This window comes from Megalobrama amblycephala, linkage group LG15 (assembly GCF_018812025.1).
Source record: "Megalobrama amblycephala isolate DHTTF-2021 linkage group LG15, ASM1881202v1, whole genome shotgun sequence".
Lineage (NCBI taxonomy): Eukaryota > Metazoa > Chordata > Actinopteri > Cypriniformes > Xenocyprididae > Megalobrama > Megalobrama amblycephala.
Genome location: NC_063058.1, coordinates 26220823 through 26245619, shown reverse-complemented (window position 1 = coordinate 26245619; position 24797 = coordinate 26220823). Strand labels below are relative to the sequence as shown.

At 39.5% G+C, this 24797-nt stretch overlaps 2 protein-coding genes across 2 annotated transcripts in view; one reads left to right on the top strand and one right to left on the bottom strand.

Moving 5' to 3' along the window:
* Positions 1-2424: 2424 nt before the first annotated feature.
* Positions 2425-22421, bottom strand: nuak1b (NUAK family, SNF1-like kinase, 1b). The gene is made up of 7 exons (XM_048158939.1): positions 21421-22421; positions 12802-12922; positions 9966-10117; positions 8333-8398; positions 7929-8048; positions 6702-6834; positions 2425-6573 (listed from the first exon to the last, which is right to left on the bottom strand). Exons 1-7 carry the CDS (start codon positions 21628-21630, stop codon positions 5534-5536), a joined length of 1842 nt encoding a protein of 613 aa, XP_048014896.1. The 5' UTR covers positions 21631-22421; the 3' UTR covers positions 2425-5533.
* depdc7b (DEP domain containing 7, paralog b) overlaps positions 22351-24797 on the top strand; it is an 11151-nt gene continuing 8704 nt past the window's right edge. The window contains exons 1-2 of the mRNA XM_048158941.1: positions 22351-22477; positions 24030-24261. Coding sequence (XP_048014898.1) covers positions 24198-24261 — 64 coding nt within the window. The 5' untranslated portion in view covers positions 22351-22477; positions 24030-24197. The remainder of the gene's footprint in view (positions 22478-24029; positions 24262-24797) is intronic.

Genomic DNA, 24797 nt, shown 5'->3' with positions numbered 1-24797 from the left:
TTGGACATTTACTGGGGCATTGTCCTCGTATACATTGAATTACCTTGGAGTATCATGTAAATACATTGGTATATAAATGTGGTAATCATTCAGCATCATAATGACAAAATGTACCATGGTTCTACCATGTTTTTTGGACATGTACCATGGTATTCTTAGAAGTACCATGGTATAGTACCTTAGTATTACCATCTGACTTACTACAGTATGGCAATTCCATGGTATATGTTGAATTACCTTGGAGTACTGTGTAAATACCATAGTATATAAATATGGCAGCAATACTACAATGGTTTTTGGACATGAATACCATGGTATTCTTTGAAGTACCATAGAATACCATGTAAATACCATAGTAGCCCTATTATTTTTAGTACCATGGTATATTTCAAAGTACCATAGTATTACGATCTGATACTATCACTGTACAGTGTAAAGGTAAATTTTCTGGACATGAACCATTGTATTTGTTGAATTAACTTGGATTGTAGTGTAATCATTCAGTATATTAAAAAGTATAAAAATAATATATATAGTGCATTGTATTATGTTCAGTACCATAGTATATTCAATGTAACATAGTAGCCTATTAGCATACTAGACTATCTGCCATAGTACTTTTTCACAGGAAGACATCTCTATACAGGATAAACTCCTGTCCATCAACTCAAGAGCTCTTTCCTCTGAAACTCATTCAGCCCCATCGAGTTTTGTGTTCAGAACTTCTGTGGAAGTTAGGACAGATCTTCTGTGGATGTTGGGAAGCCTTCATTTCCTCCATCCGGTCGTTTGTGCTCCATATATATTATTAACACTTTGAAGTACCATAGAATACCATGTAAATACCATAGTAGTCCTACTATTTTTAGTACCATGGTATATTTCAAAGTACCATAGTATTACCATCTGATACTATCACTGTACCATTGTACCACCACAGTGTAAAGGTAAATATTCTGGACATGTACCATGGTATTTGTTGAATTACCCTGGATTGTAGTGTAATCATTCAGTATATTAAAAAAGTATAAAAAAAATAATAATATATATAGGCCTGGTGCATTGTATTATTTTCAGTACCATATTCAGTGTACCATAGTAGCCTATTAGCATACTAGACTATCTGCCACAGTACTTTTTTGTAAGGGTACATTCACTGTATAGCCAAATAAAATGAGTATTTGGAAAATTGTGGTGTTATTACCATGGAAGAGTAACTTCTTTTTTTACTTATTACTTTGTTATGATCTCTTTATGGTTCTAATATGGTAATCATTTCGTACCATAGTACCGCCAGAGTATTTTGGGTAAGACTTCTTTCTTACTTTCATCAAATCGTCCTCGTCTCTATTTTTAGCCGTTGTCCTGCTATTCTGGAATTCATTGCTGACTGGCTGCTGCCGAGCGGAATCCTTTCAGGAATGTCTGGAACTTTCTCAAACCACTACAGAGAGAGAAAGCGAGTGAGAGGTTGATCCGTGGGGAGGGGGAGAGGAAAGAAGAAAGCAGATGTGTCTGTTCTTCTGTTGTGGACTATACAGTAAGTCTGAATATGCGCGAGTGCGATCAGGTCCTCGGCAATGAGCTTATACACGTATCATGTATTGATTAGCACATGTGAGATGACTCGTCTTTCTGTGTGTGGTCCACTTAGCAAAAATAATCAGCCGTAATCGCTCACAGTTCAGTATTTCAGCATCAAAGAACAAGTTTAGTTCCCGTGGGTCAGGTTTGGCATACAATGTGGAGACTAACTGTTAATAATTCTAGTTTAGAAAAGGAATCCCATCTGAATAGTGCTTTGGACATATCTGGCTAGTAGTTAGCACCCGATTCCCGATGGTTTTTAAGGTGCTTTCTGGGTGTTTTTCTGCAGTTTTGACAATGGTACTCCCTAGGAAGTATACTACTGAACTAGACAGAAGATTGAGGGTCTTTCAGATCTTTTCAAACTCAGAAAATGAAGGACTGTAGTAGCACAACTGTATTTGGGTCAGTCTGGTTCGTGCAGAAGGTCTGCTAAATTTCTTTTTCTCTGGCACGCGGCTAAAATGGTCTCTTGTTCTGTTTCCTTGGGTCTCTTGGAGAGCAGCTCTGGATCAAATTAAAGCTGGCAAAGACTGCTGCCTCTCCTTTTTATATTTATATTCCCTTCAGATCTTGTCTCTCTTGTTCATGTGCACTTTTCCGTACTCTGGTCTTGTGTAAAATCTTTGAAGGGGGAGTTCAGGCAGAAATGAGAATTCTGTCATCATTTAGTACTCACCCTCATATTGTTATAAACCTGTTTAACAGAAAAGAGGATCCAAATCAGTGATCCAAATGGTTCATTGGTCTACTAAACAAGTTGCAGAATAGACCTTGACTTATGCATGCAAGAATAAACCATTAGTTCATTCAAATAAAGTAGACACAGACAACAGCTCCTTTGAAATGATCCGTTTATTGAGTTGGTTTTACACAGATTTGGTTCTGTGGTACAAAACACTGCTGGTTAGTGAGATATCTCCACCAAACAACAACCAAAGCAGCTGAATACACAACCAAAGCTTTACAACACAACCACAATGCACCATCTTTCTGTTACTTTGCTCTTCCAGTTGTCTTTCAGTGTTTGTTTGTGTCTAAACACACACTCACACATGCACACTTTGCATGAGTGCTGTTAAATGAAATTAAATGGCTTCACCACCAATAAATAGAGTATAAAAATGCAATTGTAATAATTTTATTATCAAAAAAAAAAAAAATAAATCATAAAAGATAGCAAAGGCACTGAACGAAAAATACCTTGGCAGTCCAGGTTTTTCAAACTGATACCAAACCCCCAAAAAAGATTATGGCATTGACCAACAAAAGTAATTAACCATAATAAAATAATGCATAAATAACATAATACTAATATCCAGTCAAGTTTTCCTCTATGCTGAATTTGGACTAAAATGCACCAGGTATTTCCAGTTTGGCTAAAAGCATGTTTGCATTTGATTTGCAATGGCCGCCTCTCTGTTTATCTCAGTTATGATGGCACTATGGTTAGCAATGGCACATTTAAGTGGATGCACAACTTTGTCCCAAAAAACATTAAGACAAAAAAGGTTGATAGTGAATATCGTGACACCAAATATTGGGTCAGATCTGTGAGGCGGCTTTTGAGATTTCGGACACACATCAAATGACCCTGATAAAACTGCAGTAGTTGTGTTTGATCGTCTGTTTCTGCAAATGCTAGACATTAGCATTAGCACTGCGTGTTTGCACTGAAAACCTGTAAAGACCAGGAGAGGTCGTTGATTATACGCACAACGTCCTTCTGTAAGGTAAATCAATAATAACAATATTTTGGAGAATCAAAAACAGAAGCGCAATAACATAAAAATACTAACATAGTATAATTTGATCACTGAATCCAGTTGACAATACAATGCAATACAGAAATGCAGTACGATAAAGATACACATTAGGTGTGTCTATAATATCTACCCAGGACCTCCTTTGAACAAAATGCCTCCCATTAGTTGAAATTTTTTGGTGCAAAATGTATTTTTCTATTCATGCTGATAGCTAACTTAGCATCTCTTTCCTCCTGACATTTCTACCCATAAACACCTTCTTTGGTACAAAATACTTCCCTTATCCTTTCATCTACTTGCTTCAACTCACTATTTCTACACTTGCACTAGTCTTTCTTCACATGCAGCAAAATACAAAGCTACGTCGTACTTTCCAGTGAATAACTCTGTGACCCTCTTACTGGAAAAGTGTCCTCCATCCATAAAAGCATTCATGAACATACCTTGTTAAATACCTCTTTCTACTACAGCTACTTCACACTTACCTTCTAAAAAACATTTAGACAACAGCCTTAAAACTAAAATTGAACTTTCGTTCATCTGATATTCTGCAGGTAGACAAGAAACAAAGGACTAAAGATTCTGAAACAATAAAGCTTCTATCCCATTAAACCTATGACACAGGGAAGCTCTCTAGTCCAAACATGCCTCTAAAGAGCCTTTGGAATTTGCTGCCTCATCACAGCTTTGAAACTAATCGGTCTACTTGGGGGTTTTTTTAGCCCTAACAGGAGTGTTTTGGGCATCAAAGTTCAACAGAGAACCAATAATCCATTATTCTTAGAGCTGAGCAATTATGATCCCTAAGCATCAACAGATAAACACTGGGAGAGACAATGTTCCTACAGTCAAAAACCTTTGAAATAGTCAAACAAGCTTGTCTCCTCCTGAAACATTCTTTAGAGCTGAGACTGTGTCTGACATTTCTACCTTGTGTTAAACCTTGTTAAGGTAAAGTTGTCCAGAAACCCCAAACAGTCACCTAACCCAATCAAGAAACCACAAAAGTATCATTCCAGAGAAACACATGCTGCATGAACACATGTTCCTGTCAGGACTCGATCAGAAACAACCAATCCAGCATGCTGGAATTTTGAATTACCCAACAGGTTCTGGAAATAAACTCCTTTTGAAGGTGATTACAGACTGACTATGCACGGAAAAGCACTGGTCTCTCATCAGTAGTGGGGTAAATTTAACCTTTAAGTCAGGTAGTTCTGTAGGGTAGGCTTTGTGTTCAGAGATCCTGGGCCTCTTCTAAGCATTCAATACAAACTCAAAAATAAAATAAAAATAATAAAACGCTGTTCATCTGATGACAGCTTCCTCTGGCATCTCTCTCCACCTTAAGGAAATGACATACATAATTTAATTTGAATAAAACAAACAAACAAAAAGGCACTTCTATAAGTCAATAGATATGATTCTACTCATAGGATCAATATGATTTTGATCGTTACATATGCAGTTTAAATGACATATCGCAATAACCAAGAAAGGAAAATAACAATTATATATGTCAGTTCCAATCAAGGACAAGGAGAGATTTGAGTTTTCTCATTCTTCCAGTACTGCCAGACCACACCAGTTTTGTATCACTAAATCTACAGAAAAAAATAATAAATAATACACAGCAACAGTTCATTTGGAGCAAGACCCTGGTTTCTTTTTTTGGAAGTAAAGACCACAAAAACGACATGTGCTCTGTGAGAGTTTTAAGGTGCTTGATAAACTCCGGTTGGCTCTTATTTTTGTTTCATCAAGGCTGCCGTTACATGATGCCTTATTGTGATGCTAACTCACCTTTTACTTATTATGTAAACATTTAATTTCATTTCTTGCCTGTAGGGGGATATTGTCACAGAGTACCAACTTAAATTTTACTTACTTCAAACCCTTAAATCCCCCAAGGCTGTAGTTCCCCAAGTTGTATTTGATACAAATTTTTGAATATGTATAAAATTGGGTATGGTTAAGGTAAGGAAGGATAGGGTAGGGTTAGGAGTTAGGTTTAAGGTTTAAGGTTTGGTTGTACACAACCTCCAATATCATCCCATTGAAAAAGGACTCACATTCATAGAATCCCAGTTTTGCACTGGTCGTCAACAACATGCCAAACAAACACCTTCCACTTGCTCCTCCTCCTTCCTTTCTAGGCCCCTCTCAACTGGTCCCTACCCCTATGACAGGTTGTTGCTGATGTCCAGGGCTTGTTGGTACACCTGAGTCATATCATCAAGATCTCCTAACAGAGAGAAGCTGCTGTTATCCCCCGGAGAGCCCTGCGTTCCTCGACTGAATTTCCCACTATGTAGGGGAGGAGCTGCCTGGAGACCTTTAAAGTTGGCCAGCTGGAGAAGGTTTTCTGCAGACACGCAGCCTCTGATGTTGGGGCGGGTTCTGGGCGGGGGCCAGTCAGCGCCGCTGAAGGAACTGTTGGTGATGGTGTCGCTATCCTCCCTTACAATACTGGATGGGCGACTCTGACTGCGAGATAAACCTGAATCGCCAGGTGCTGGTTCCCCAAGGACACTCATAGGAGGAGCACCGCTGTACGTAGAATACTTCCCGTTGCGTTTCAAGATGCCTTTTCTACCAACCGCTCGCTTTGGTGGTGAGCTGGCGGCGAGAGGTGTAATGTTGCCACCTAGCAGGTCAGAGGACTCACTGCGCTCTGGGGAAGAATAGTACCCTGATTCCCGTTGTTGGTTGTTCTTTAGAATTCCCTTCTTAGGAAGGATGGAAATCGCCTTAGTAGGAGAGTTGCCTGTTAGCCCCTGCTCCTCCTCACCCTCTTCACCCTCAGGCCCAGATTCCTTCTCTGGGGTTCCCGCACCAGACTCTATCTCCTCCAGACTTGGAGAGCGTTGCTCTTCAGAGGTTCTTGTCTTCAGGATGCTCTTTGGTCTCTTGAGGCCCAGGCTGTCCTCGCCATTACAGTGAGACACTCCAACATCATTCTCTTTCTTGGACTTTTTGGGCCGTTGACGGACAAGCAGGAATGGTTCGGACCGGATGGCTTTAGTGGGTCGTGGCTCGGTCCGGTTCTGCCAGTCAATGAGACGAGCCAGCATGGGCGAGCCAGAATCCCTTTGTGATTCACAGTCACACACACTGGTCTTCCATCCCCAGTTTACCCACCAGTGATTGGCGATGTCTTCCACTGTTGCCCGCCGCTCAGGGTTGACCATCAACATCCACCGGATCAGACCACGAGCATCTAAACAAAAGACGAAACCAGCTTCTTATTTAGCATAGTCAGAAACAAGTTTACCTGAATATTCATTTCTCTATACAAAAGGCATTCTGAACTGTGTCTAAAAGAGTTCAAGAGTTCAAGTCCAGTACCTGATGACTGGGATGGTTCTCGATACTCTCCATTGCTGATTTGCCGAATGAGATTTTTGTGGTCCCCTCCATCGAACGGCATACTGCCATAGACCAGCGTATACAGCAACACTCCCAGAGCCCAGCTGTCCACCTACAAATAATGGATGGCATTGATGTCAGCTGACTCTAAAAGAACATTGAGTTACTGCTAAATGTTGAATAAACAACACTTCAGATATCCTGTCATACAGAGGAGGGATAGAAATCACATGACAAGGTTGGGTTGGGTAGACTGTGCTTTCATGCAAGAATCTATTTAAAGCATGACTTTTTTGGAAAGCAATAGGACACTCCAGCAAGCGGGAACAGCATCAGATGGTATCAGTCTCCCACTTTTGCTGGTTTCAGGGTGTTTTTCAGCGTCAACTCTATATGCTATCAGCCTGCTTTGAAAAATTCTGTTAAACAACATATCACCCTGAGCAGTCAGTTATGCAAGTCCTGTGGAGGGTGGGGTGAAAGGACAAGGTATGTAGGCTAGAAATCTCATGACCGCCCCAGCAACATGAATGGTTTTCCAGGTCCTTAAATTGTCAGTTCACAGGAAATCACTTATGGAGTGATTGTTAGCTCAAGGCGACCACCATGGCAAGAGACTTTATTTATTTTATTGATTGCAAGGTTTGGCTTTTTGATTACATCCTCTACATTGTAGTGTTTTCTCTACCCCTGAGGAAAATTGCAGCAAATTATTGCAGGCTAAAGTCTATAAAGTACACTGAATTACTTCTATCTTAAAATGCCCTGGGCTGAATACCACAAGAAAGACACATGTAAAGCTCTAAAGAACCTTTTAACTCTGACCCAGGATTGACACATATAATCAGGGATACTTGGAGAAAGAAACTCCAGCTGTGCTCCATGTTCAGTAGGGAAGCACCAGCTTGTGTTGCCTGATCCTAGAGGTCTGTGGAAAGATAATCCCATCAAAGAGCTGAACGTGGCTTCACTAACCACACAGACTGTCTCTGATAGATCACAGCCGCTCACAGTGGATTTCACACACTAACATAATGAAACTGTGGGGTGTTTCATTTACGATGATGCAAACCTCAAGGGTTTATGTCTGTGCATCACGTCATGTAGGCCTGTAGTAAACCATTCCAGCATGTTTTTATGACCCTGGAAAAAAGGTTCAACATAAAGAGCAGCTTGTGTAGCTTTCCTTATCTGACCATGCCTTACCTCTGGACCACGGTACGGTCTGCCGTTGACGATCTCCGGGGACGCGTACAGTGGACTACCACAGAAGGTCTGGAGGAGCTTGTCTTTATGATACAGGTTGGACAACCCAAAATCAGCAATCTGGATGAACAACAAACAAGTTGTTCTGTTTTAGAGAACCAATTCAGCTAAAATTGTATTTTACTGGTTTAGTAAGTGTTTGTTTTCATGAGAAGTTTTTTTTGTTTCAAGCTGTTTTGCTTATTAACATTTAAATCCTACTGAATTCTACAGAAAACAGCATCTTTTCATTTTACTTTTATTTGGGATGTACTAATTCGAATGTGTTATACTATAAAGTACGGATGTGAACTAGGACTAGCCACGGTTTCAGGACCATTCTAACGTTAAAAAAAAGTTCTCACCTTTATGTTACAGTTTTCGTCCAGTAGCACATTTTCCAGTTTCAGGTCCCGGTGAACAACACCATTCTGTAAAGAAAATGTCAGAATGCACTTTAGAGATTGGAGATAATACTGTCATACCCAACAGAATACGACCAATTAACCACTGACATCTGTTCCACAAACATTATCTCTAATTACAGTTCTGTTCAGACACCAACTCTTGATTGGAACATGATTGTGCAGTTAGTCCTTGTGTTTCCTTTAAAGTAACAAACAGTATTTGGGTTAAAGCACACCCAGAAACCCAGTCACAAGGGGTTTAGATTCTGAGAGAGTTACAGATGTCTGATGACCATGAAAGACGCATGTGTTCAGCATGCACAGCTTTTAGCAGATGGACTATAAATTGACAGTTTAACAGGCTGCTTTCTTGTGTTGTCTGGTGGACCCCACCCAAAAATCCCCCACATTGTGGTTGCCCATGGTGATGATGATTCATTACCCTCCCCTCTGGTGTTTGGGAGCTCCCCTGCCCTGAAATATGACATCACGTCATCTTCAGCTGCAAACCAGCCCACCCAGTGCAGGTCCACAGAGACCTTGATTGACTCTGAGCAGTGCATCATGGGGGAACAGGACTGTCTCAATTGTTAGATGTGATGCAAAACTCCAACTATATTTCAAATCCTGATCTGCCTAATTAGACAGCATTTTGATGTGCTGTTCTATAAGGTAGGTAAGTATGTGAATGCAATCCCATAATGCATTGCAATGAGCCCAGTGACAAAAAAAAAAAAATCCACCCAAAAATGGTGGACGAAACCAGAGAAAATGTCAGTTATACATATGTAACCAGTCCTACTCTACCCGCTACAAGCGGGATTCGAACTGGCTTATCTGGCATGGGAGGCAGGCGCACTAACAAGGACGCTAAATACCTTGAGGCCAGGGGAGTGAGGTTAACATGCACAGCTCTTACTGGCCTACGTTACACTCACCCTCCTAAACCTCACTCCCATCTGGGTCACGGCACCAAATATATCCGGTCCAACTCAATCCGCTCCGATTGGGATTCGAACCGGTGTCTCCAGCATGGGAAGCGTGCACGTTAACAAGGACACTAAAGACAGCAGCCTCTAGCGCCACCTCTTGAGGCAAGGGGAGGTTTATAAGCACAGCTCTTACTAGCCTACGTTATATATACACAATGTATATGTATTTTCTTCTGATTACAATGGCTTTTTTTATCTAGTATTTTTTTTGAGCTATGTATTTTTATGCTTAGCTTTGCAACAAGCTAATTTAAAACTCTATTAAAAAAGACTTTAAAAGAATAGGTCAGACTGTAAGGAACTGGAAAGACCTTATTCACGGAAATATACAGTTGGCTGGTGTATTACTCCATGGACAGCTCTGCTAAAAGCTGAAATGTGTGACCCATGATGCAAAGCTGTTTCACATCAGTTGTCTGTTCCAAGATTCCTCCCAAACTGACAAGAGCCAAAGACTCGCACTACACAGCCCGATTTCATCGGATAACTGCACATGCAGCTCTGCAGGAACCCTGATGACACATGAGGCTCTCTTTGGAAAGAGAAAGGGATTGAGAAAGAGATAAAGTGGAAAAGAGAGCGATAAGAGAGGTGTGTACCTTGTGGCAGTAGTGCACAGCAGAGACAATCTGCCTGAAGAAGTGTCGGGTTTCTCTCTCAGTCAGGCGCCTGCGTTCGCTGATGTAGTCATAGAGTTCGCCTTTACTGGCGTATTCCATGACGATCACTATCTTGTCCTTATTTTCAAACACTACAAAACAAAACAACACCATGTTGAAAATCTGAGCAGGAGTTGGTTTATTTAGAACTTGTATGTTTGTTTGTGATGCTTTATTTATATATGTTCAGAATGTTTATTCAGTTATTTGTTTAGCAGACTGGGATCAGTGTAAAAACACTTTATTCCAGTTTGGAGTTGACAATACAATTTACAATAAAGTTGTTATATCGTCCAGTGTGTTTATCCTCTGCTTCCCATAATGCAATTCCACAAGTCAGTTATTATGCCATTAGATGGCGGCAAAAACTCTCTTTATGAGCGAGTGAGTCAGAACAAGGAAGTTGTTTTAGCGCTGTGGGAAATCCCCTTAACTTTTAAAAGGACAAAGACATCGCAAATTCAAACAGATTTTTTTATAATGGATATAAAATTATGGACATCGACCTGAAGAATGAATGCTATATCAGGTAATACACTCTTTTAGACAATCTCTCTCTCATAATACCATAATAATCTACAAAATACAAAAGGCTTAAATGAAGCAACTCAACGTTCCTTCGTTACTAGTTCTAAAGTAACGTTTTAGAATTAGTAACTGAGGCTTGGGCTCAACTGCTATGTGTGTGTGTGTGTGTGTGTGTATATATATATATATATATATATTATAATAGAGAATATAAGAAAAAATCTAGATAAATTTGGAGGCCTCAGTGATTGACCAGCTGGTTATCGTGACCCATGTCTAGTTTAGGCTAAGGCTTCAATAGAGAGGCATCCAGTCAAAAATAAACATGTACAGTGGCGCCTTGTTTCTTCAGAATGCAACCCACAATGAACAAGTACAAGTAAAAAACTACTGGATGCATAAAAGTGAAAAGACTTTGTTTTGTAGTGGCCAGTCCAGAAAGTTCAGCAGGTCACAGTAGAATCCGCTAACAACCAGGAGAAGCCGAAAAATCCAGAGGAACAAACACAGCAAATTACAGTCCGACACAGCAGAAAGTGGCTGTTTCTGCAAAACCCCAAAAATCCTCGTACGGATCACCCCACCCAAGCGTTTGGCGCTGCCGCCGGCTCCTGTCACACATCCAGAATCGGTTCTCATCTTTTTACAGAATCTCTTGTGTCCGCCACCACTTTCCACAGAACAGCAGGGAATGCGAGCGCAAGGCCTTCTGGGATTGTGCAAATACAATTTAGTGAGAGAGAGGGTAAAAGACAGTTTTAAAGACACTAAATCGCAGTCTTCTCGAAGTGATGCAGAATATCAAACCTCGGTGACAAATTCTACAGTGATATGAGAAAATCTGTCTGACAAATCCACTGTGGCCTGTAGGAAAGGACATTCCCTAATGAGATCTCTTTAACATCTCAACTGTTTCTCCAAGATCACAATGAGGCTAAATGCAAACTAAATAGAGACTTTGCTCAAGTCTCTTGAATCTCAGATGTTTCTCCTGAAAAAAATAAAATCAAATAGTTTGAGTCAACTATAGACTTTCTACTAACTAATAGTAACTTTGTAACTACATGTCAACTACCAGTCATTAGAGTATTAGAAGACTGTCTACTCAATATCTGCTAACACTTTATTTTGATGCTTTATTTTGTTCCTTTGCAAGAACGTGCCAACTTATTCTAGAAACCCTAACCCTAATCTAACAGTCTACTAATGCTCTAATGAGAGTTAGTTTACATGTAGTGGCAAATGCAATTTAATGAAAGTTAGTTGACTAGTAGTTGCAAAGTTACTTATAGATAGTAGAATGTCTAAAGTGAAATATCAAAATAGCATAACCATAAAAAGACCCAGTAATCTCAAATGTCTCACAGTATGCTCAGATTTGCCAAAAAGTCTTTAATCAAAAGTCAGAGAAGTCAATATGAGCTTGAGTTTTATTGTCTTATTGTCTCATTTGTGTGGAATTTTAGGAGTAACAACTGACACACTTTTGATACTTGAACCATAACTCTAAATCTCCTGAACAATTAAAGAGCAAGCTCTGAGTAATAAAAAGTTCCTCTGGGAAAGTTCACGCTGCTAAACGGGTACGTAAGCAATTCACATTCATTCCTCTATCTGAAAATTTCCACGACCAACCCAAAACCATAAACATAACTTAACACAGCAAGATTAAATTAAAAGGGAAAGACACTGACACTGGAGCAATGAAAGACAAAGCCAGACACAAGAGGAAAAAAAAGTCTCCAGAGACTCATTTAAAGCTGGTAACTCCAGAGACTCATTTAAAAGAGGTGTTCTCCCCTCTTTGAGTCGAGCCAACCACAACACAGGCGGAGTCATGACACAGAACAAAGATGAATACGGCAACTCTTCAAAAATAAACTGGCCTATAAACCCAGACGGACTTTGAGCGGAAAACCGTCGAGTCAGCGTGCCGAGAGCTCGCCAGGCCCGCCGTGGCACAGAATCAGCAGAAGAAACCAGACGGCAGCAAAAACGTCTTTAGAAATCATCAACACAGGGCTTCACTAACCATTGAAACACATGCTGGTCAGGAATGGGGAGGGTCATATTCACTGAGGCTGATCTAGTTTAATTTAAAAATGATTGCATGATCAAAACAAAAGGCCTTTACTGTCCTTCACAACAAAAACCCTATTAATAGTCAATGAAAGATTATGATTTATTAGAATTGTATGTTTTATTCATTGTTGAGTTTGAGTGGATTGATTAACAGATAGATAAATACCTTCATATATAGAGATGATATGTGGGTGGCGAAGAGACGACATGATCTCGATTTCTCGTCGAATGTGAACCATGTCCTGTTCATCTTTAATCTTCTCCTTCCTGATAGACTTGATGGCAACCTGAGGAGAAGAAAGAGTTTTAGAGATTCAAATATTATTCAATCATAAGTCAAATGATTAAAAAAAAAGGTTATCAAAGTATTTGTAATGCACAATGGGATCTGGGAGACTCGATTGGGAGCAGTAAAATAATTGTAATGATACCACACAATTAGAGCTGCAAGATTAATCATTAAAAGATCGCAATCTTGATTCAAACACTTGATTTCAACCACACAGTATCATTATTTCTGTCTTACAATAATTCAAATTATCACAGAAGTCGTGGGATAAAAGTTTATAGTTCAGATATAAACACTGATGTCTACGGTAGTGATCGAAATAGAGCAAATCACCTTTTGAAAGTAACTTGACATTTCAAATAAAGATTGTATCAATTACATTGTTACACCAGTAGGTGGCGACAAGTGACTTAAAAATGTATTTGTCATTGAATCATTCAATCAAGAGATTTGTTCATAAACACTGAATTAAGTGAAGAATTCATGAGTGAGTCATTGAATCATTCGTTCAACCATTTTTTTTAAAATATTCATTCTAATTAATGAAACATTTTTAAATAGACTGCAGCAATTAATATTTTGTTACTTGAATCGGGTTACGACAAGCCTCGAATCGGGCCATGCCCACCCCAAATCTGTGCAAATCTGGCCCAAAATCGGACTTAAAAACCTCAAGTGTGTGGCTAGCATGAGCCACTTTTTTTTTTTTCCTTTTTTAAAGGAAATGACAGCTAAAAGTGTTTGAGCACGTGCACTAACCGCTCTGACAAAAACAGTCTATTCTTGAATTTCAGAAAAACACCTGAGTAGATTCTTCAGACAGAGAGGTGTAATCATCCCATCACACACACACAGAATTATCCCATAAACACATCATGACTGAGCATATTTTCAGCCTCTTGCTGTATAATTTTCCTGATGTTTTTTTGGGAAAATGATGGTGCAGTGTTTGAAAGCTCTTTCATGTGTTTATTCGGCTCTCATGGGCCCTGAGGACACTGCACTGATGTCTCTATATTACGTCCATCACATGACCTGAGCTGGAGATAAGATGTGGGCAGAGAAGAGATGGCCTGCTGACTGCCTGATGGATGATGTCACCAGGAGGAAAGAGGAAATGATATCTGGGTAGTGATTTCCTGTCTATTTCTGTCCTATCTCACCCTCCCAGGCGTGTGCTACACGTCCATTTAAAGAACAAATGGAACAATGAGCGAGCTGATGACAGACCTTTGTTGGAAAAAAGGAAGTCCTTTGTCAATGCTGTTTGTTTTGTGATGTCATTGACCTCTCCAGCGTGTGGCTTCTCATCATTGCTGCAGTTCTCCAAACAGCGGACGCCTGTGTCTTCACATTAATGGCAAGCATGCAGGCGAACCACTGCTTTTCTCGGAGAAACCAAAACCACATGTTTCCGAGGAGCTGAAGGTAAATCACGACTATATCCATAAAAGGAAAGCCCTAGCGGAATGCTTCAAAACTGATTATGTGGAATAAAAAGACATAAACAAATCCAGAAACTAGGGCCCATTCTCTAAAAGCAGAATGGGCAAGTCCTGCTCTTTATTGGAAAGCCATCACGGAGTGTTTTCCATGAGCTCATGAAGTTATGTGCAGTTGAAGGTATTCACCTCCCGCCAGGTCCGCTGGAGACGCCAGGAATACTAATGTTGCAGTTTGTTCATTCGCAGCAGGAGCGAGAGTTTAAAATAATCTCCAGGAAGAAAAAAGACTGCGTTCCCACTGAGGTAGTAACAGGATTCCGACCAGTGGAGCTTTTTATTTGTTTATCTGTGTGCAAGCCAAATGAACAGAATACAGTATCAATAAAAGTGCAGACGAGTTTTTGTGTTTCATTAAAGGATTAGTTTGCTTCAGAATTAAAATTTCCTGATCATTTACTCACCCCCATGTCATCCAAGATGTTCATGCCTTTCTTTCTTCAGCTGAAAAGAAATTAAGGTTTTTGAGGAAAACATTCCAGAATTTTTCTCCATATAGTGGACTTCAATGGGGACCAACGGGTTTTAGGTCCAAATTGCAGTTTCAGTGCAGCTTCAAAGGGCTCTACACGATCCCAGATGAGGAATAAGGGTCTTGTCTAGCGAAACAATTGGTCATTTTCTAAAAAAATAAATAAAAATTTATATACTTTCTAACCACAAATGCTCGTCTTGCATTGCTCTGCGATGCGCCACGCATTACATAATCACGTTGGAAAGGTCACGTGTGACATAAGCGGAAGTACCGCGGTAGGGCGAAAAACTCCATCTCATTTTCTCCTCCAACTTCAAAATCATCCGACATTGTTGTTTTACCTTCTTTTGTGAAGGACGTTCGCTTTGTATGCTGGGTCAGTCCTTCCGCCTACGTCACACATGACCTTTCCAACGTGATTACGTAATGCGTGGCGCATCACAGAGCTAGTGTGCAAGATGAGCATTTGTGGTTAAAAAGTATCAAATTTTTTTTTATTATTATTTTTTTTTAGAAAATGACGATCGTTTCCCTAGATAAGACCCTTATTCCTCGTCTGGGGTCGTGTAGAGTGCTTTGAAGCTGCACTGAAACTGCAATTTGGACCTTCAACCCGTTGGTCCCCATTGAAGTCCACTATATGGAGAAAAATCCTGGAATGTTTTCCTCAAAAACCTTAATTTCTTTTCGATTGAAGAAAAAAAGCCATAAACATCTTGGATGACATGGGGGTGAGTAAATTATCAGGAAATTTTTAATTCTGAAGTGAACTAATCCTTTAAAGATGTTTGCAAAGGGTTAGGGGTTTGAACCTAAAACCTCTCAGAAATACTACGTAAAACCCAGGCAACCACCTACAACATGCTAACTAATTTCATGAAATAAACTGTCCCTGCCTACTACGTCCACTAGAGGCCGCCAGCTTCCAATGAAAACAAAGCGAACATGAGATCAGTTTTGTTTCCCTTTGATGGCCCGAGACTCAGACACTCTCACTGACCCTGAATCAGAATTTAGAGCCTGTTGCATTTCTATCATGCTGTTTTGGCCCCGTACAGGATATTAATTTTCCACTACGCTTTCATTTCCTGCTCAAGATGGACTTTAAAATGTTTGTCTACTTTCACACTGTCACAGTGACCTTTTGCCTACAGACAGACATGCACAAACAAACACACACTCACATGATGGAAAGCGACCATTCATCACACACCGTGGAAGGAATTTTTAACGTTATGTTCTGTGGACATCCGATCTTGTTTGTACATTCAGATTCACGCAAATGCAATGCAAGCACGTTCAGAATTGACCTCATACGTGCGAGAGCTCACATACACATGCTATCTCTCTGTCTGCTCGGGTCATTATGCTGAATCAGAGTCATAAAGAATATGTTGTGCAATTTCTTCGGTTATCTGTGCCATAGGGGTAGAGGTCAAGAATATGCTGTACTGGATTGTAGCATATATCAACAATCAAAACTGTGTTTGTCTGTGATAGTAGATAGTAAATCATTATCATGGCAGAATAAACATTGCATTCAGCAACAAATGTTTGTTTGTTTAACAAGGGACATCACCGAGAGGCACTAAACTAAATATAATATGAGCTGCATGTTATGGAGGTTGATCTTTTGTGTCTGAAGAGATTGAGTGGAAATCGAAGTTATGTTTAAGTATCAACTTTGTCTTTGATGTTTCCCCTAAAAGTTTCTTTGAAGATAGACACAAATCAGACAATATTTGACTTACAGAAAGGCCTGAAATTAGAGCTTTGACAAGTACGATCACAGCAATTCAAATCTGTGTCTGAGCCAGAGAGAGCCGTTGTCTTGTCTAGGTATGAAACAGCTTCACAAACAGTCTTTTCAACCACACAGTATCATAATTTCTGTTACAAACATTGAAATGATCACAGAAGTACAAGGGATAAAAGTTTATATTTCGGATATAAACACTGATGTCTAGAGCAAAATAGAGCAAATCACCTTTTGAAAGTAACTTGACTCTTTAAAGGCGCTCTAAGCGATTCTGAGCGGAGTAACTTCCTGTTGACGTTCGAAGTGTTGTCAAACAAAACAGAGGCTAGCTAGACCCTCCCTCCTACACCTCCTGGCCCTCCCCTCCGTGCTTCCTGAAACAGTCATGAACGTGCATTTAAAATGTAAGTAGCTTGCGTATTGACGCTGCTTGTCGGTTATTGGCTGGAGCATGTTTATTATGTTAAGTGGTCCAGGCTGCACCAGTTTGTTTTTATTGCAGTTTTCGGAGCTTGTGGCGACTACAGAGACCGCGTTTTTTTACAGTGTGTTCAGGGGACAGGCAGCTAGCGCATAGTGAGGAGATGTTTGCGGTATGTGACAAAAAAAAAAATTGGGCCTAAAAACGCGTCAAATCGCTTAGAGCGCCTTTAAATAAAGATTTTCATTTACATTGTTACACCAGTAGGTGGTGAAAAGTGACAGTTAAAAAATGTATTTGTCATTGAATCATTCATTCAAGAGATTTGTTCAAAAACGTTGATTCATTCAGTAATGAAACAAGTGCAACAAGTCCTTATGAGCGAGTCATTGAATCAATCATTGAAAACATTTTTTTTAAAGTAAATATTTTTAAAAATAGAGTGTAGGAATTAATATTTTGTCAGAACCGCTAGTAAATTACATGTTAATATAGAATTGTGATCTCTATTTTAACCTAAAAATAAAATGTTGCAAGCTTGATTTAGCACATTGTTGCGTTATTTAGCGCCGTTCATAACATTATGCAAGTATGTGAACGCAAATGATTTTAGGTACACTTTCTCAACCACTGTTGAGCTGCAAAATCAGAATGCAATTCGTACAACAAACAACTGACGTGTTTCAAACCGCTATTTATTACAACAAAACTGTGAATGTGTTGCAAAGTATGTCAGAACACAATTATTAATAATTCAATGCAAATATGCAAATGTTTCTTAGTACGCAAGTGCGATTTCACACATTGTTGCACTCTGAAATGTGACAAAACAGTATTAACAGAGCAAGCAAAAAACACAAATGTTTCTATGTGGACAGCTTTGATTTTACGAGTTGTTGTGTTATTAAGTGCTATTCATAAAGCAATGCAAGCTGTGAACAAAACACTACAAACACTTAGGTACGCTTTATTTCGAACATTGTTGCGCTAGGAAGTCAGAATACAATTTATAACTCAATGCAAATATGAAAAGTCGGTTTAATGCAGCGTTGCATTCTGACGCAAACGTTTCTCAGTATGCAAGCTCAATTTAAAACATTGCGTTGCAAAATCTGTCAGACACATGCACATACAAGTATGTAAACGCATTTGCAAGTGCATTTTCATGTTGCTGCATTGTAAAGTGTGTTGAAATGCAACACAATGCGAGTACATGGTGCATTCTCAGTGAAGCCACAAAGTGGCGCTAATGCATCTTTTGTGTTCCACAGAAGAAAGTTAAACCCAAAGTATAGTTCACTTTTTACGCCGACGCGAGGGTCAGCGTACAGTGATGTGAATTTCGTCATCAGAAGAAGGTGGCAATGATGCCCTGGGGGCGTTGATTCACAAGGTAGTCAAAGAAAAACTGCATAAACGGAACGGAGCGGAACACATGCAAGCTACAACGATAATGGAGGCCTACATAGACGAGAGATTGTGGAAAGAGGTTAGAAAGTACCCTCATTTGTATAACTTTAGCATGAAGGAATACAAAGATGTGTTTGTGTTTTCAGGCCTCCAAAATGCTGTTGTCATGCAAACGAATGGCCAAAACGCATCAAAAGTTGAAAACGGTGTCATGTAAACGGCCCCTAAGTCATACAGATTTTAAGCGTGATTAAATGACTACAGAATATTCATTTTTGAGTGAACTATCACTTTTAAGCAATGTATGAAAAAGAATCAAAATATTGCAGTGTGATTTTTCCTACAGGTGTAGGCGTGTGTTAAGATTGTCTAATGTTTAGTCTCTGTGAGCAGTCATCAGTGGTTTCTATGTCTGTTATCTATATGTCTGCGCTATAACTCTTTACAGACAGTGCGTCCGGCCGGTTAACAGTTTTTCTGACTAATTCCTGCTAAGCACACTAAACTGGTGCCAGAAAACAACACCGTATGTCTCTCTGAGTGACTTTATGTTTATGGGCCCACAAACACGCATGACCAATTATGTTTTACCATGTGTCGGAGTTTGAGGTAAATGAAAAAACATGCATGTGTAAGTGTGTGTGCACCGTTTTATTTTTAGGTCTGTTGGAGTGTGTTCATACATTCTTCAGCAGCCTGCCAACACTCTGATGGCACACTGCCCACCGATACACTCAGACCTGTGTGTGTGTGTGTGTGTGTGACTCTATGTGTTGCGAAATAGCCTGAATTGTAAATTATTAAACTAAAAGAAGGCTATATATCTAACTACAGCCCATAACAGACACCAACAATAATGTTGCCATGGAAATATACATGACCAGAGGGTATTTCAACTGCTAGGTTGCGCCTCAAGAATGGGTTTCAGGTCTATTCGACAGGTTAAAAAACGATGCTAAATGCTAATAACAAAACACAACTAAAACAGTCATTCGTTGTTAGTTTTCCATTAGGGTTCGGCGATCTACCAAATTGGCATCAGACGCGTTTGAGCTTTAATCTCAATATACAATGAATTAAAAACGCTCGCTCTGCTCCGCGCCAGTGGACACGGACCGTTACACTGTGTCCTAACCAGACGCGATGCGATAAGATTCCAGCGACGAACAATTTGACTATCCACACTAGACACGGTGCGAAAATGAGAAGCGATAAAATCGATCAAAAACCACAGCCAATCAGAAGAGAGTGTGGGCGGGCTCTCTCGGCAAGAGCACAGCGGACACAATGAAATGGGAAAGTACTTAGTAAAATTCGTAAATATTACACAATTTAAACATTTTTTAAAGTAAATACACTCCATATCTTTGTCATAGAATACACTTGTTTGTTCGCATTGAGTTGTCAGTTTGAACGCGTTCTTGTGCCCATTTATTTATTTTCAAGATCTGAGGTGAATTAGCCAGTGTTGTTTTCATTACAGCTAAAAAGCTGGGAACACAGAACGATATTCAAACTCACGTTTGACGCTTTTAACATTAAATAAAGCACATAAACATTACCTGATGTTATCATTGCCATACTTTGTGTTGCTGTTCCAGCCGCGACATCGCGGAGAAATAGAAAACGTTTCTAAAATAGAATATTCGCGTGTCGCCGTCGCGCCTGGTCAGGACAAAAACTCAGATTAACATGGAAAAGATACCTTTTATCGCGTGTCGCGGCGTCGCGTTAGGACACGGTGTTAATTTGGCGCGAGTCTGGAGAAAGAGAGAACGCGCACGGACCTGAAAGGGCTTGAATGAAGCGCGTTTGGCTTTAGATAAAATTACTAGAGGATATAGCGCTGAAATATCATTACCACAAACGATCCTGATTCTTATGGTGTGATTCTCACCGCTGTTTTGACGCGCTGCTCACTTCAAATAGAAATGGTAAAATTGCTATTTCCTATACATACAATCAAACTCTACTGTAATTTGGCGCAAATTCATTAATCACTTAGTTGAAGTTATCAAATCACCCAGATGCTAACACTATTCTCAAAACCATTGAGGGTGAAAGAACTAGAAACAACGACATGGTTTGTGAGGACCACAAGAAGATAATCTGAAGAACACTAGGGTTCAAACCGGGCCCCATTGACTTTAATTGAATGGACCAAAGTGAGAAGTATCTTGTTTTGTAGCCTACTTCACAAGAAGTAAGAGTCATACAGGGTTGGAATGACATTAGGGTGAGTAAACAATGACAGAATTTTCATTTTTAGATGAACTTTAACAGGATGGAAAGATTTCATTGCTCCCATCAGCTGTTCTGGGTTCTGCGGTGACTGAGCCACAATGTTAAACAACAACCAAAGCCACGTGCCGCAGCGTGCCGAATGAATCCGGTATGTTTGATTAACGAACAAACAAACACTAAAGCCCTGCCTGACCTTGATGCCCACAGCAGAACATGGAATCTAGGTCAGAGTTCATGAGTGACCCGAGGGTCAGAACTCAAGGTCTTTAACACATGGTCGCATTATTATGGTGAGCGCTCAGCAGTGATCTTTGAACCCAAGTGCAACAGAAACGGTCAATTTGTTGAAGTGTGATGCGTTTCATTGGGGGCCATTAAAGCAAGTTTACACAAGATTTAAAACATCTGCTCTTGCTAAACCGAACGCGTGCGGAGCACAAGCGTGGGGTGGCATTCCCATGAGATGGGCTGAAACGAGCCAAACACAACAGCGGATTATTATAGCTTAGCTGACACCCTAAACGACAAACTACAGCCGGCCCAAGAACCAGGCCAGTGTTGTACATTTATCAGTGTATCATGGCGTATGATATCACCACTGTACTTTACAACTAGAGGTTAAGTATCTAGCAGGGTTTGGACCTTCAACCTTTTAGAAACCTAAACTGATTTGGCAGATGCTTACCTCTCTTCCAGAATGGCGCTCGATGGCCTTCTTGACTTTGCCGTACGTTCCTCTCCCCAGGGTCTCCAGCAGCTCGTATCGATGCTTTAGGTTGTGTTTGTGATGATGTTTCTTCACACCAGAGCTGCTGCGTTTTACCTCACCGGGGCCCTCAGGGGCCTCCGCCACCACTGAGGGGCCCGGCGGGTCACCTGGCCTTTGTGTCTCCATCACGCGGGAGGGTATTTTAAACCTCCCTCAGTTTAAATATCTTGACTAAATGCTTTGAAATATTGATAATATAAAACCTAATTAATATAACTAATTAGCATATAAATAAATAAATAAATTACAATGCAAAGGTTTAATTATGTTAACATATAGACTAATTTATGATTGTCAATAATGACTCATATTTTAATGAGGTGTCTATCTATTCTACCTATAGCCGGCTATGGTAGGCTATCTAAAGAAAAATAATAATCCCAGTCTAATTATGAACGATAAAACCGGGCTCGATATGGATAAAAACGGACTAAAAAGGCATATTATTAAAAAGAATCTAATGAACACGTGCCATGTGGTTTTATGGCACTTATAAAACTGCTACAATGTATCATTCACAATTAGAACGACAATGAATCTATGGTGCACTATTCTATTATGACGCGTTCGATACCATTATGACGTTTCCTACTCCGTTATGACGTGTTCTCTTTCCCGTGGCGCGTTCGATCATGATTTCTCCGTTATTCCTTTGTTTCAATCTACCGCAGAAAATCTCAGGCGAGAAAGCAGCGACCACGCCGGCGTTCTGGACGTAAATCACCCTCATTCTGCCCTCGGATCCGCCGTGGTGTCAGTCAGCTCGGTTCTGGTGCCGGTGATCCGTGATATGAGGCTCGGTGTGCGGGGATCGGACGGAAGGATGTGCTGCGGTCTCGTGTCTGCTGTGGCCATGATTCGGTGTGTTCGGCCCGTCTCTCCTCCTGGTGTCCTGATCTGTGATTCTTTCTCTCTGTCCTTCAGGCTGAGGAGCGCTGAATAAAGACGGAGGGGGGCGGAGTCACTGCCAGGAGTGCGTGTGTCTCTCTTTCTTTCTTTCTTTCTCTCTCTCTCTCTCTCTCTCTCTCTCTCTTTGAATTTAACATTTAAGTCAAGCCAAGACTGTGTTTATTTTAAAATAAATATATTTAAATAAATAAAAACACGACATAACACACATACACACACATATATACACTACCATTCAAAAGTTTGGAAACATTACTATTTTTAATGTTTTTGAAAAAATCTCTTATGCTTATCAGGCTGCATTTATTTGATCCAAAATACAGAAAAAACAGTAATATTGTGAAATATTATTACAATTTAAAATAGTGGTTTTCTATTTTAATATACTTTAAAATAGAATTTTTTTCTGTAATGCAAAGCTGAATTTTCATCAGCCATTACTCCTGTCTTCAGTGTCACATGATCCTTTAGAAATCATTCTAATATGATGATTTGATACTCAATTATTATCAAAGTTGGAAACAGTTGTGTTGCTTAATATTTTTTGGAAACTGTGATACTTTTTTCAGGATTCATTGATGAATAAATAGTCAAAGAGAACAGCATTTATTCAAAATAGAAATATTTTCTAACAATATAAAACTTTACTATCACTTTCTATCAATTTAACATATCCTTGCTGAAAAAAGTATTAATTTCTTCCAAAAAAAAAAAGAAAGAAAAAAATACTGACCCCAAACTTTTGAACAGTAGTGTATATTGTTACAAAAGATTTAATTTAAATAAATGCTGCTCTTTTTAACTTTTTATTCATCAAAGAATCCTGAAAAAAAATCACGTTAAAAAAAACACAACATTTGTAATAAATCATCATATTAGAATGATTTCTGAAGGATCATGTGACATTAATGATGCTGAAAATTCAGCTTTGCATCACAAACATAAATTATATTTTAAAGTATATTATAATAGAAAACCATTATTTTAAATTGTAAGAATATTTTACAATATTACTGTTTTTTTCTGTATTTTTGATCAAATAAATGCAGGCTTGAAGACTTCTTTCGAAAACATTAAAAATAGTAATGTTTACAAACTTTTGAATGGTAGTGTATATGTACATTTTATTCCACATATTCAGAGTTTCGTTCCATAAACTCAATTACTTCATATTATAAATACAATAGTTTCCTAAACAGCATGCCATAGTTTTGCCTTTTTTATACAGTATTGTGACAGTAGATCAAAATGTCCGGAGCATTTGTGCTCTGATGTCATTGAAGCTGTTTTGCTCATTTGTTTATATCTACATTCAAAGGTCTAAATGCAAAGGTCTATCGAGTTTCATAAAACTTACATAAAGCAGAAAAGATCCATCTATTTTTGTTCATGAGCCAAATGTTGCCACATGTCCTGGGTTATGGCCGTCATAAACCAGTAAACTTTGACAAAGTTTGTTTGAACTGAAATACCAAAATGAGATGTGAACTTTCCTGAGACAGTTAATTCTCCTGAATGCTTCACCTGCAGCTCAGACATGTCTGAAACTTCACCCTGCACATTCTGCCTCAGCCAATCAACTTTGTTTTCTTTTGTTTGCTTCTGTTTGGATCCAGAACGGTGTAATTTAGCCACTGATTGGTGGAGGGGAAGTTTGAGTCAAACAGACTCCAGACCGAGCCGTTTGTCTTTGTTTGATCTGGAGAGCTCTGGGAATCTGGACCGTCCTGTGTTGTGGTGAGCGGTCGGGCAGCGGACTTCAGGCTCGAACAGTAACTGTGTGCATGTGTGTTGCTCTAAGATTTGCATCTCAGATGAAACTTGGCCTCGGATGCACCCTGGAATCAGGTATCATTGCAGTCAAACTGCCCTCTAGTGGTGGAAATGCATGTGTAGGTCACAGTTATTCAGGTCAGCAGTGTCAGAGCATGATGGGTTTCAATATATCAAACCAGTTTGGATCAGCCAAATGTTTGATTCAACAAGATCTGAGAATTTGTGCCTTTGTTTGTTTGCTCTGTTTGTCTCTCTTGAATGTTTTTTTTTTATTATTCAGACAGGTAATAAATTGCTATATGTTTGTCTACTCTAAAACTATTCTATACTACTAGATTTCCTCTCTAAACTGTTCTCTGTGATTGACAGTTATGAAAAAAAAATTATGTAACAAAGATTTCAAACAAAAGGCCTGCTGAATAATTCATATGCTAGCATCTCCTTGATCCTTAGACATGTTATGGTTTCATTTTTCTCTTGGACATCAAACAAAGATTTGTTTTAAGATGTTTCATTCAGGTATTTGAAGCCCCTCGAGCATCTGGCAGAGTTTTCGCCGCAACTATTTCAAGTTCGGCACAGAAACCTGCACAGAGACATTCCCTACA